Here is a 12,371-nt window from a genome sequence, read left to right as displayed (position 1 = left end):
GTAGCTTATAAAAGATAAATAATGAAAAACTTGCTGTGGGAGTCGGTATGATTGACAGGAAGCCATATAATGTAATGCAGCGTTAATATGAAAACACTAAACAGTGAAATAATAACACTGAACAGAATGTTTTGTAGTGTTTACTGTATTTGATTATGTAACTATGGAATTTGTTGTTAAAATGTACACGAATGAACAGCTGTAAACGGCTTCTACTTAATTCTACCTGCAGTAAATTGGCGTTGGCAGCTGTGAATATTAAGTCCATAGCAACGGTCCAGAGATTAGCATTGATGGCCTTTTGAAAATCATTTCAAAGACTTTCAAGGAGATAGCAGCTCATTTGCATTTTCGCTACTTGATTGCTCCCTCCCTCCGCTCAATGATTCGGGGCTAACCTGCGTACTTGTGGTTCTTTTTAGGAGACAGAGAAGTACAGGTCTGAGTACAACAAGCTGCGATATGACTGCACCTTTCTCAAGTCCCAGTTTGACCACCAGAGAGAAGAACACGCTCGTATACTGGAGGAGAGGAGCATCCGCTATGAAGCTGAGGTGGGTTTGTTTGTGGGGTCGGTCGACATTTCAGTCGTTTATTTGTTTTTAATCGAATTCCAGTGTGACATCAAGTTGTCGTTAGTAATGAAAAGTAGACGCTAATTTAAACTTCCTGTTGTCAGATCTCTCGTCTGGAGAAGGAGAAGGAGGAGCTGGTGGCTCAGTACCAGGGTTCAGACCCACTGCGTGATGGGAAACGAGTGGAGACCCTGCTGAGGGAGAAAGCCCAGCTCCACCTGCGGCTGAAGGGCCTGGAGGCAGAGGTGGCTGAACTTCGCGCCCAGAAAGAGAACTCGGGCCAACAGGCCGAGAACGTCCAACGCATCCAGATCAGACAGCTAACGGAGTCTCAGGCTGCGGTGAAGTCTCTAGAGGTGAGCCAGCAGCACTCCTGTTGTCACCTTACTGGACTCATCTTGTTTTTGTTTTTGGTGATTGTTGGATCTGATTGGTTGTTGGTGTGACAGGCGGAGCGTCAGTCGTTGCGCCTGCAGCTGGAACGGATGGATAGCGAGCTTCATCTGAGCCACGAGCAGAACAGCCAGCTCACAGGACGTCTGCACAAAGCTGAGAGAGAGGTCAACTCCCTCAGCTGCCAGGTACACTGCTCTCTGACCTCTGACCTTTTTAAAATTGTAGTGTCATTATACAAGTCACTACAGAGCACTGTCTGGGCTTCCATGCCAGATTAAGTGAAAGGTTTTTTGTGTTTTTTTTTTTTTTTTGGTCTTAACTGTTTAGATCCGTTTCATGGTAATAAACTTGTGGCTACAATCCAGTCAGACCTGGTTCAGTGTTTAGAGATCATTTCTCAGTACCCACACATGTGTTTGTGTTTTTCTGGTTCTCAGATTGAAAGCCTGAAGCATTCACACAAACTGGAGGTGGCCAGCATCAAACTGGAGTGTACCCGCTCTAAAGGGGAGTTGGAGAGGGAGAGAGACACACTGCAGGGGCAGATTGACGGTATGGATCTTGCACACACGCACACACACACACACACACACACACACACACACACTCATACTTGCTCTATATTTCTTTTTTTCTCTCAAACCTCCTTTTGTATGCAGTCCTCCCCGTCCACATCCATTGGTTTGTTTCCCAAGATCAATTAAGAAATAAGAAGTAATACGAACATTTATCAACTGGTCCAAACCTTCACAGATTATAAGCATCATGTGCCTCTAAGAAGAACACTTTTACAGTGTGTATCAACCTGTTTAACCCCTCGTGTGTCTCAGGTCTGCAGGCGGACGTGGAGGTGCTGAAGGCTGCGGTGGAGCGACACAAGGAAGTTCTGATGGAGAAAGAGAGGGAGGTGGTCAGGAAGGTGCAGTCTGCCCGTGAGGAGGAATTCCGCAAAACTGCCACCTTGCACGAGGAAAAGTAAGAATCGCCTAAAAGCCTCATTTCTGATACGTCTGTGCAGCTAATCTCTGTGTTTCTCATTGTTTTCCCAGCTGGTGTACACTTTAATTTGAGAGGTTTTTCTGTTGCTTTATGTTGTTAGGTTGGAATTGGAGAACCATATAGCTGCACTGGAACAGCAGAGGGCACTGCAGGACGCTACAGACCTTGCTCAGAAGGAGGAATGGGAAGAGCGTCTTCGTAGCACCCAACATGGAGAGGAGTCAGCCCGTAGGGAGCTGCAGAACCTGAGGTTCAGGTTTTTACTAAATTTACAACAGGCGAACAGGAAATGAGATTATGCATTGCATATGACCAGACATCGTCATTATTATGATGTCACATTGTCTTTCAGTTCATGCTTCCATACTTAAACCCATTTTGTGGTCAATTGCTCGAAATAAATAGGGTCAATATTAGACTTTTTATTTAGCGACAATGACGGCACAGTTATGTGTGTATGCTCCCCATTTATGCAAGACAAAAGGAGAAATAAAATGAAAGGCAAGGAAAAGAGCTTTTCTTTGTGATGGCATGTCATTTAATCTCTATATGCTTTAAGGAAAACCAGCATTAATCATCACAAATCATTAATGGAATTATTTTGTATCTTACAGAACCAAACTACAGCAGCAAAGCTCCCAGCTCGAGGAGCTGGAGAGACAGAAAGCAGAGGTCGCTGACCTACAGCAGGTAAGTCAATCAACTCCCTCAATCAAAACCATCCATGGGGAGTGCCTGAAATAAATAGGATTTGTTTCACCCAACAGCAGAACCAGGAACTGGGCGTCCAGCTGGGGACACTGTCTCACTCTGAAAGTGAGCTGATGGAGACAAACCAGCGACTGAAAGAAACACTGGACAGAATGAGGGAGGAGCTGAGGACGGCCCGAGCCCAGGCTGAGAGGAGCCAACACGAGGCAGAGAGGTACGTCCACTGCTCTGTCTTCACATAAACCAGCTATTCTTAAAAAGCACTCTCAATGAAAACACTCTTCTCTTTCCATGTGTTGTTCCTCCTGCAGGCTGGTGGAGGACCGGCGGGTGGAGTGGCTGGAGGAGAAACACAAGCTGCAGGAGCGAGAAGCTGAGCTGCAGCAGAAATACACTCAGGTCAAAGAGAAACTGCAGAGGGCAGCGGTGGCTCAGAAGAAGGTACTGCCGCTCCCTAAAATGTCTTTAAATTCCTCAGTTTGTAAAAATGCATCACAATACTTCACATGCATGTTTTCAGAACAGGGTCAGTACAATCTGCATTCTGTCTGTGGGAGTTCACAGTTGAGCCAGTAATTATATTTTGGTGTCTCTTTGCTTCCCATTCATGCTTCATTTTTAGCATTACATTTACATGTTCTTAAAGAGAGACTTCTTCAATATGTCTGTGTGTGTGTGTGTGTTGTACAGAGGAAAACGCTGACAGAGAACAAAGAAAAGAGACAAGGGGACAAGATCCAGCTGCTGGAGGCCAAGATAGAGGAGCTGGAACTGGAAGCTGCTGCAGCGAAGAAGTAAACTGCAAATCTCTCATTTTCTGAATGAAATAATAGTTCTCCTGCCAGGAGCTGCTCTCTCACACTGGTCAAAGCTTTTTTCCCCTGAGTAACATGTTGCCCTAGCTCTTTCACATGATAGGCCTCATGTGAAAAAATCAACAAACCTGAAATTTTAGTTGCTCACAAAGTGGGTCTTTTTGGCCTGATAATGTTGGACATTAACCGTACAAGACGAGTTAGGAAGCTACGAGGGAGCCACTGACATATTTTTTTGTCTCTGTTCAGACGGTCGTCTTTCTCAGAGGAGCAAGCTCAACTGAACAGACGGTTGAAGGAGCTGCAGCGACGACACAACGAGTTTCGACGCCTCCTGTTAGGCGGCCAGGGTCCCTACAGTGCCGGCCCCGCCTTCCTGACTTCCTCACCCACGCCCTTCCTCCTCCTGGGGTCTGAGGGACCGCTATCTAACATACCGGTGAGTTGAACTAGCAGTGAGCGTTTTGCATCAGTCTGTGTTGTAGATGGATGATACCGTGTAGTTAAAAAAAACAGTGATAGGTAAAAATCCATCATAAGAGAAGAACAGAAACAGGAAATAGACCAGAATGCAGCAAAACACAGCTTGTGTTCTGAGGAAATGAAATCTCTCACCCCTCTCTACGCAGACCCACACATGCACAGCGAGACAGTTGAATGCAATAAGGTCACACCTCTACTGTGGGTGGTTAGAAGGCATCCCTTAAAATGTCAGAGCACTAACTGGAGCAGCAGTGTAAGGTGTTGTGTGCAGTGCAGAGCTTCTGAACATACTAATGAACAAATATCTGCTTCAGTTCATACAATTAAACCCACATGACTGAGGTTGATTGGTAAACCATTGTGAAAAATCCCCACACACTGCATGTTTGAGCAATCTGGAGAGGCTGAGCAGCTTTACCACAGAAAAACCAACAAGTAACCAAAGGTTGACGTTAATTCACTGAGGTGTGAATGAATAGAAAGCAGGGTGTGTGTGTATCAATGTAGTCTAAGGCTGTCGTAACATCGGCTTGTTTTTCCCTCCGTGCTGCAGGAGGAGCAGCATCAGAGGGAGCTGTCTCTGCTGCGTCGGAGGCTGGAGGACCTGGAAAGCGCCCAGCAGCAGCAGCTGGAGGAGCTGGGATCTCTGGTGCAGAGGGACCGGGACCAGCCTGACCTCTGACACCCCCACTACTTCCCACTGAACTGACCACACTCTGAAATACAGAGTGGATGTCATCGTGTGTGTCACATCAAGGACTTCAGTGTTTTTAGCATTATTTATTGGTGTTTTTCCTGAAAGAGATATGAGATTGGATTTGATCAGTGTCTCTCTAATGTTGTAATGCTGGGTAATTTGAAATGCCGCAGCACCTTTTTTAAAAAGTTGACCGTGACATCCTCAGGGTCTGATACTGTATTGAGAGGTTTGTTTACACACATTTGCTCTTAAACTCTGGGAAAAAAAGTTTTTATACGGATACAAAGGTTTGAGACATGGCAGGCTGTGATTTGCACAATGTTTATACAGACTTGAACAAGTTTTACCTGAACTGTATTTAAACAATGATTTAAAATGAGCCTTTTTCTATCTGTGGTTTTTAATTTGTGTCTGTGTGTGTATTTTGTGTGGTAACAAATAAGTGTAAGTTAATGAAGTAGTTGCTTTTCACTGTGAAACTGCAGTATGAAAGTCCATCAGACAAAAGACAGATCAGCAGATAGAGAGACAAATGGTAAAAGTGTCCTTTTAGGAAAGATACTAACGGGTGATATGTGCCTCGCTTCAGTGTCTCTGGGAGTTCACCAGTTTAATGCCAAAAGTTTCCAACAGAAGACGCACAACTCCCCATTGACTCATGAATTACTGCCATGGTTGGCACCTCCTTTCAGCTCCTCTGAGACTGTTTTTTCAGTAACAGGATGATACATGCAGGACAAAAGTCCCCTTGGTCCTCTCCTGACAGGATCAGAAGAGTCTTCCTCTCACAGTGTCGTTCATAGATACATGAGTGAAAGGATGGCGGCTCAGTTCCAGGAGCAGCTCTTTAGTCCATCAAACAAGTTTTTAACATGATGTAGTTGCTCCGTCAGCTCAGTAGGGGCTCCATTTTGGTCCAGCTTCTCTTGGATCTGTAGAAAACACAAAAAGTATTGTAAGACATTAGACCCCCATAATCAATTTAAAATGTATCAATCGATGGTGTGAGATATATTCCACACACCTTTAAATATCAGTCACCGAGCCTCTACGTCAGGCTGGAGTACACATGCAGCTTAAAGAGCTTTTTACTACAAAATGTTTCAGTTTGTAAAACAACTAGTGGTATTCTCTGAGCTCAGAGCTCTTAAATTCTCTGTATGACTCAGTTTAAGACTCATTAGTGATACTGGATTCAAGAATGCAGCCTTTTCTATTGAACATCATAAAAACCTCACTGTTTTGCTCATAAAGAGTTTTGCACACGAGAACAGGAAACAACCGCCTGATAAACGAAGCAAAGGGAAATCAGAAGTTTCGAACTCTCATTTCCTCTACAAACACACACACACACACACACTGTCTCATGTGACTTGATTTCGCAATTGAAGTCACTCTTGGCTGCCACTGTCAACCGCTCAGATGCATCTGAGTCCGGGGCAGACAGCAAATAAAACGAGGGTAAGTTATGACCAGCTGTGCTCAAGAAGCAAAAACCACCAGCATGCATAAACACACTTCTAATATTTTATTACCAAATCTACTTTTTTTAAATCTACTCCACTTTTCTGTATATGTATATTTAGATATGATGAACGATTCACACATCCTTCACAGCCTAAAGACAGCTACTCTAATAAGAAGCTTGTACTCGTCTGCATGAGGTTGTGTGAAATACCAAAAAAGGTTTTGTTGTCCTGCACGAAGCAGACCTGATTTCTTATCAGCTGTAACGTTTCACCTCTCTGCTGCAAATAGATATTTTTTAAATAGCTTGTTCTACAGCTGTTACATAGGTGAACTCATTTAATTTAAAGGTTCAAGACGGTTAATTCATGTAGGACATTTGATTTTCTTTTCAAAAGTTAATATGGAACAGGGGAACACAGCCATGTTTCCTTGCAAATTATTTAAAAAGAAAAGCTGGATGGAAGCAGCAATAATAAATGAAGCAGCATCACTGTTCATATTAGTATCATCTAAGCCTTTCATTCCTCATTAAAAAGTAGGCATGTACGATATGGAGATTTATTCAGCTGATACGATGACCAGTAATTGCTTCTGGTGGCCGATCCCAATAAGAGCAGATCATTTCAAATTTTTGTATTTTCAAAAGAAGTGCATAACCTGTATTTTTTACAAACTTCATGGTGAGAAAAGCTGAGATGTAGTGAACAAAGATTGACGATCGCAGCTCTGACTCTTCAAATAACTGACAATAAATCAAACAAACATATTTTTGCATAAGAATTCAAATTAAATTATTATAAACTGACCATGTATTTATTATTTAATTATTGGAACAATACATAACATAAATGTCCCATTACCAACTGATAATTATCGTGCATCCCTATTAAAAATCCAAAGTCATTTGGAACTTAACATGTAAACACACCAGTACCACGTAGGAAGAAGGAAATGTGTCTAACCTCTGTGAAGTATCGTTGGATGAATCTGTAGAGCTCTCTGAGGGCTCCGGCTTCGTTGAACTCGTTTTCATGTTTCTGAAAACAAACAGTCATCCATTCACTGCTGGTCTTTACCACGCCACTTCTATAAGATTTTGTAGTGAAATGGACGTTACCTTCGACTCCTCCTGCAGAAAGTCATTGAACTCTGAGGTTGTAATGCGTGACTGGTCTCTGATCTGCTTGTAGTAAATCTTCACTTCCTGTTTGAACTTGGGAATGTCTTTGGCATAGAGGAGCTTGTTGGTTGGTGCATGCTGGGACACAATAATATTCAAGGTATAGTGTGAATCAAGCTCACGGATTCATAGGTGCAAAACAAAACTTTCATATTAGAGTCAGTCGGCCCACCGTTGAATCCATCTCTGCCTACTGTCTCAACAAAGAAAAGAAAACAGGACTTCCTGTATTTACTGTAATAATAAATTTACACGTTACCTTCCCCAGTTGGGTCTCACTAAGAGAAAAGGAGTCCATGAAGGCCTGGGCGATGACAGACAGGCAGCCATCCAAATTTGGAGTCTTCTCCATGTCGAACACAAACTGGGGATTTTTCAGGATGTTGACCCAGAAGCGCAGGGGCAAACTGACAGGACGACAGGGAAGAAAAACTGCTTACTGAAGGTTCTGTATACGAGATTTAAAACATTAATATAGCAGCAAACAACTATTTGCTATGTAAAGATATAGCAGAGTCATGGTGTCCTGAGCTGAGAATGATGTCATACTCCCTTTGCCTGTGTTGCTATCGCAGCCTCGCTGTGGTTTGTTTATAAAGCCGGTCTCTGCGTGCAGCTGAGTAAAGCAACTGAAACTGCAGTTTTTTTCTCATATATCCTGGTTAATTAAGGATTTATTTCGACCAACCCGGAGTTGGTGATTCTTGGATAGACTGTGGAAATGCTAACAAAGACGGTTTTGGTGAGTTTTATTTAGTTTCTGTCCCATTGTTTTGGTCTGAGATGCTTCAGTATGACTTCCAGCATATATAGCCTTTAAGATTTAAACTGATTCAAGGTCATATATGCCATCTTATTTGTTCTGACTTTATTTTATCAAGGCTTGTCCTCCTGTCTACAGGGTTTTCGCTGACCCAGCCATACCTGTTGGTCTTCCAGATGTGCAGCACGTCTGGGTCGGTGATCTTCATGTTGTCCGCCTGAGTGTCCAGGAAGTCGAAGAAGTATTTGACAGCGTGCGTGGCTCTGCACTGTGGCATCCCCCAGATAGATCTGAACAGGTTCTCCACGTATGAATGCACTGCCACCTTGAAGAGAAAGAATGAGGTAATGTGATAGTTTGCTGTCCCTCATAGTTAATGATGGGAAATGACTAACGTTAAAGCAGATGATGGGAGAGAACAGCAACAGACATATTTCAAGTTTAAAACCAAACCAAAATGCTTAAATGCGATCAAAGGTGTATTTTTCTGCTTCAGTTATAATCAATGTGCCTGAATGCATCCTGTGTAGATATAGTGGGAGTAACACAAATGTTGTGCTTCCTCTACAACGTCAACACTGGTGGTGGTAAAAAATAACCATGCCAGAGACTGGTATCAGTTCTGCTAGTGTTTGGTGCATGGTTAAGTAAAATGAGGCTGACTGGTTCCTCTTGCCTTGGTGGAGAGCAGCTTGGTGAGGTACACTTCCTTCAGTTTTAACTTCTTCCTCTCTGGGTTCTTTCTTTGGTCCTCGTCTACATCAGGATCAATCTGCAGAAAAAGAACAATTAAATGAGCCAACCTCAATTATGTTACAATATTCAGCGACACGCATGAAAGTGTGTAGTGGTTAAAATGTTCCTGTCTTATAAGTTGATTAATGATTCACCATAAAAACATAAAGCACAAACTCCTTACCAAGTGGAAATATTTTCCAGAGAAGTTTTCATCATCTAAAAGGAAACAATGAACAGAAATGAACAGTGATCATTGGCTAAATAATTAGCTCCCTTTTGTACCATTTACCATTTTGGTTGGTTGTCTACATATTTATTAAAAGGTGTGACGTGCAACCTTTGCAATATGCAAATATTTGTACATTTTAGTGTTTGTTAGTGTCATATGAGTGTGGCCATCAAAGTAACAAAGAGGCCACAGTGCAGGGAGGAGGAAATACACTCAACAGCAACATGTGAAAGTCGGGTTCTAATTGTGGCTCAATACGATGCGTTACACTTTACAGCTTGCATGCTGTCCACTATGCTATATTTTCGTTTTGTGAAAAAACAACCCAATCAACATTGTTACAAAATAATCATGTGGGCGCACTGTTTAGACACACAATGATAACTCCAGTTCCATTTGCTGATTAAGATTGTGAGAAGTGGTGGAAGCTCAGACAAAGCCAGTAAGAGGACCTTGAGCTGATGCCAAGGTCAAGAATGGACTCATAGTCAACAGTTTTAATGGCTCTTACAAAGTGTACCAGATGCTGATTAGACCCATTTGATGCTTAGAGATGTATCTGTGTAATAGATGGTAAACTCTGCAGTCTTTTGATTTTTAATTTTCAATGAATAGTACCGTATTGACTTGGTTTAATCAATAAGATAAGAAGATAAACTTTACTAAGCCTCAGAAGTGCAGCATATTTCTGAACTTTGGACTGAGCCGTGCTAGCGGTTTGTACCTGCTTCCAGTCTTTATGCTAAGCTAATCCCCTCTCCGTAATTAGCGCACAGACATGAGAGTTGTATTGATCTTCTCATCCAATTCTTGTTTCACATAATTCACATAACTATTCCTTCGAGTGTTCAGCAGTGTTTTCCCTCTCAGCTCTTACCCTTCAGACTCCCCTGTGGGCTCAGAGGAGGATGGGTTTTCTTAGAAAGCACTTTGATTGTGGCTCCATCTGGAACCTACAGCAGTACAAACAGACCAACACAAAGAAGGATCAAAATGTTAATGTACCATTTGGTAATAACATTACTACATTTCTAGTGGCTATATACACTGTAGGTATAGCAATAAAATCTGCCATTTACATCAGACATGCTTTCAATTTTACCTTTCCCTGTGTTTTGTTTTTATAATTTGTGTGTGTAAAAGGAAACCACAGTCAACCACAGAAATCCCCCAGATACTCAGGTCTATATTGAAGAAAGGTGTGAATGTTGATGGTTTCAGGAACTTCAGAAAACTTCAGAAAACTTCTTTACTTTATATTTGCTCAATTGTACTGTAGCTAAAATAGACAGTTCCCCAGTATTGAGTGTTACAAGGATATCCTCAGACGGCAACACTTATGTATTGTCCCTTGCTAGATTAATCATGTGGTGCAATATGGCCGACACAGTCCAGGCCACCATGCCATGATACAAAAGTCTGATAGATGGTAGACACGTATCGCAATAAGACAATGATCCTATTATGAAGCCATTACAAAGCACTCTTCCTCCAGTATGTTTTCATCCATATAAAAATTCTTCTTGTCAGCTTTAATGACAAAATGAGGTGGAAAAGACTTTCCCATCTCTTCTCACTGAGAGACTGACTCGGTCCAAATTCAATTCTGTTGTTGCCGACAGGAAACAATGAGTCTAAATTCCCTCGAACAGTATGAAAGTGTTCAGCACAGTGAAAACTTACCGCCTTTGGTTATTTTGGTATAACACTTCACAGAGCACTATGTGCTCTATCACCTTATAGATGTTCTTAAATTTAAAGCAGCAACTTCTCACTCCTATTTGCGTCTTTTAGCATGTGAAACAATGTTGCCTTTTCCTGTTAGATCTTAATTGTCGATTTTTCACATTTTGAATCCAGCTTTTGTCAAGCTGTCATGCAAGGTTTATATCATTTTTATAGTTATTATTTATATAACCATAGAATATGATAACACTGAATAGTGAGAAGAGGGAAGTTCTGCAAACTGTCACAGGCTCAACTCTGCCTCCCTGCTCTCATGTTGACAGTTGCTGTTTTGAAATGCAGTGTTTTAGTGGGCATGTTTCTGTTTTTGTCACACCTAAGCTGGTTACAGCTCAGCAACATCTTCTATCCAACACACAGTTGGTCCCCACAAAAACACAACCCAAACAGAAACTTTCTGCATGAGAACATATGTATATATATAAATTGAGAATACTCTCACTTCTCACCTTGTAGTGCTTAAGTGTGTTGAGCATTGTCACCTCCCCAATGACCTCTGAGCTCGCATCCACTTCCTCGAGAGGAAAAAATGATCCATTCTTCTCATACTCTGGTGGGAAAAAGGAAAAAATTGTGGTTAAACAAATATATAGTCTGTTTTTTATAAGAGGCTCAGTAATTTTCCTAAACAGCTGGGCTGTAGTTTGTAATGAATCTTACTCAAACAGGAGGAAACCGTACATTTGTTGGTAGTACACATTTGATTCAACACATGAGCCGTGCATGTGGAACTGTGTCTTAAACATTGCACAATAAAGGAAAAGGTCACCCAGTGCAATAGTGTGAGGCCCGCACTCAACTGATGTGTTTTTAGCTACATAAGCACTGTGAAAAGAGCATCAGTCGAATGGTGAAAAGAAATGCAGAAAACGAGTGAAATATGACATTTCTATTTTTTCATGTATTATTGTGAGGAAAGCTACATCAGATCTGCGTGGAGCGATTGTGGATGTATTAGAGAGCCACAGGAGCTGTGAGGAGACTGTCAGAGCGAAAACAGCTGATCAGTCATGTGAGTTGTGTGTTTGCTACGTCAGAACTTATTTGGAAAAAGGCTTTCCATCTCCCATTAAGCACTTATTTTTTTGAGAAATTGGGGAAGTTTTTTCTGGAACTTGCTGTTTCCACCGACCTCTTCTAATGCAATACTTCTCCAGTTAAAAAATATGGAAACACGGCGATAGACAAGACTTAATCTGGAAAAGTCATTGTTGGTTTTAATCTTCCGTGTAATGTATTCAAAGACACAGGACTTAAGACACTGGTCTGTTACTCACCGATACATATGTCCCTGAGCAGGGTGTTGTAGGGGAATCCAAACTTGGCCTTGAAGGTGGAAAGGATTTTCTCTTTGACCTGCTCTACTGTGTCACAGCTCAAGGCGTTGACCTCCAGAGGCTCACTGACCTCTCCGTCACTCCCCACTGCAAACAGCACCTTCAGCTTCTGTAAACGACAGACAGAAACATGGACAAAACTGACTGTGACGTGAGCTTGCTTCTCTGAGATGTACACACTCAGATACACAGACTGTAGAATTTCTGCTAGAGTGTGTGTGTGTGTGTG

General features: G+C 42.0%; 2 protein-coding genes across 4 annotated transcripts in view; one reads left to right on the top strand and one right to left on the bottom strand.

Moving 5' to 3' along the window:
• cep83 (centrosomal protein 83) overlaps positions 1 to 4,697 on the top strand; it is a 7,287-nt gene extending 2,590 nt beyond the window's left edge. Inside the window, exons 4-15 of one of the 3 annotated variants that reach the window (XM_035676058.1) lie at positions 423 to 554; positions 680 to 931; positions 1,025 to 1,156; positions 1,409 to 1,523; positions 1,802 to 1,946; positions 2,071 to 2,220; positions 2,585 to 2,660; positions 2,741 to 2,895; positions 2,993 to 3,122; positions 3,372 to 3,475; positions 3,746 to 3,935; positions 4,533 to 4,697. In XM_035676058.1, coding sequence (XP_035531951.1) covers positions 423 to 554; positions 680 to 931; positions 1,025 to 1,156; positions 1,409 to 1,523; positions 1,802 to 1,946; positions 2,071 to 2,220; positions 2,585 to 2,660; positions 2,741 to 2,895; positions 2,993 to 3,122; positions 3,372 to 3,475; positions 3,746 to 3,935; positions 4,533 to 4,661 — 1,710 coding nt within the window. In that variant the 3' untranslated portion in view covers positions 4,662 to 4,697. Of the gene's footprint in view, positions 1 to 422; positions 555 to 679; positions 932 to 1,024; positions 1,157 to 1,408; positions 1,524 to 1,801; positions 1,947 to 2,070; positions 2,221 to 2,584; positions 2,661 to 2,737; positions 2,896 to 2,992; positions 3,123 to 3,371; positions 3,476 to 3,745; positions 3,936 to 4,532 lie in introns of all 3 variants that reach the window. The other 2 variants (XM_035676052.1, XM_035676043.1) reach the window with 2 other exon arrangements.
• A 363-nt stretch (positions 4,698 to 5,060) lies between these two features.
• plxnc1 (plexin C1) overlaps positions 5,061 to 12,371 on the bottom strand; it is a 19,213-nt gene continuing 11,902 nt past the window's right edge. Inside the window, exons 6-15 of the mRNA XM_035676069.1 lie at positions 12,083 to 12,251; positions 11,255 to 11,355; positions 9,937 to 10,012; positions 9,012 to 9,046; positions 8,769 to 8,864; positions 8,254 to 8,417; positions 7,589 to 7,736; positions 7,267 to 7,407; positions 7,112 to 7,186; positions 5,061 to 5,611 (exon numbers count right to left, since the gene is read on the bottom strand). Of these exons, the coding sequence (XP_035531962.1) occupies positions 5,507 to 5,611; positions 7,112 to 7,186; positions 7,267 to 7,407; positions 7,589 to 7,736; positions 8,254 to 8,417; positions 8,769 to 8,864; positions 9,012 to 9,046; positions 9,937 to 10,012; positions 11,255 to 11,355; positions 12,083 to 12,251 (1,110 nt within the window). The 3' untranslated portion in view covers positions 5,061 to 5,506. The remainder of the gene's footprint in view (positions 5,612 to 7,111; positions 7,187 to 7,266; positions 7,408 to 7,588; positions 7,737 to 8,253; positions 8,418 to 8,768; positions 8,865 to 9,011; positions 9,047 to 9,936; positions 10,013 to 11,254; positions 11,356 to 12,082; positions 12,252 to 12,371) is intronic.

This window comes from Morone saxatilis, unplaced genomic scaffold, assembly GCF_004916995.1.
Source record: "Morone saxatilis isolate NCDOM2014 unplaced genomic scaffold, NCSU_SB_2.0 Contig10, whole genome shotgun sequence".
Lineage (NCBI taxonomy): Eukaryota > Metazoa > Chordata > Actinopteri > Moronidae > Morone > Morone saxatilis.
This window is presented reverse-complemented; position numbering and strand designations above follow the sequence as displayed.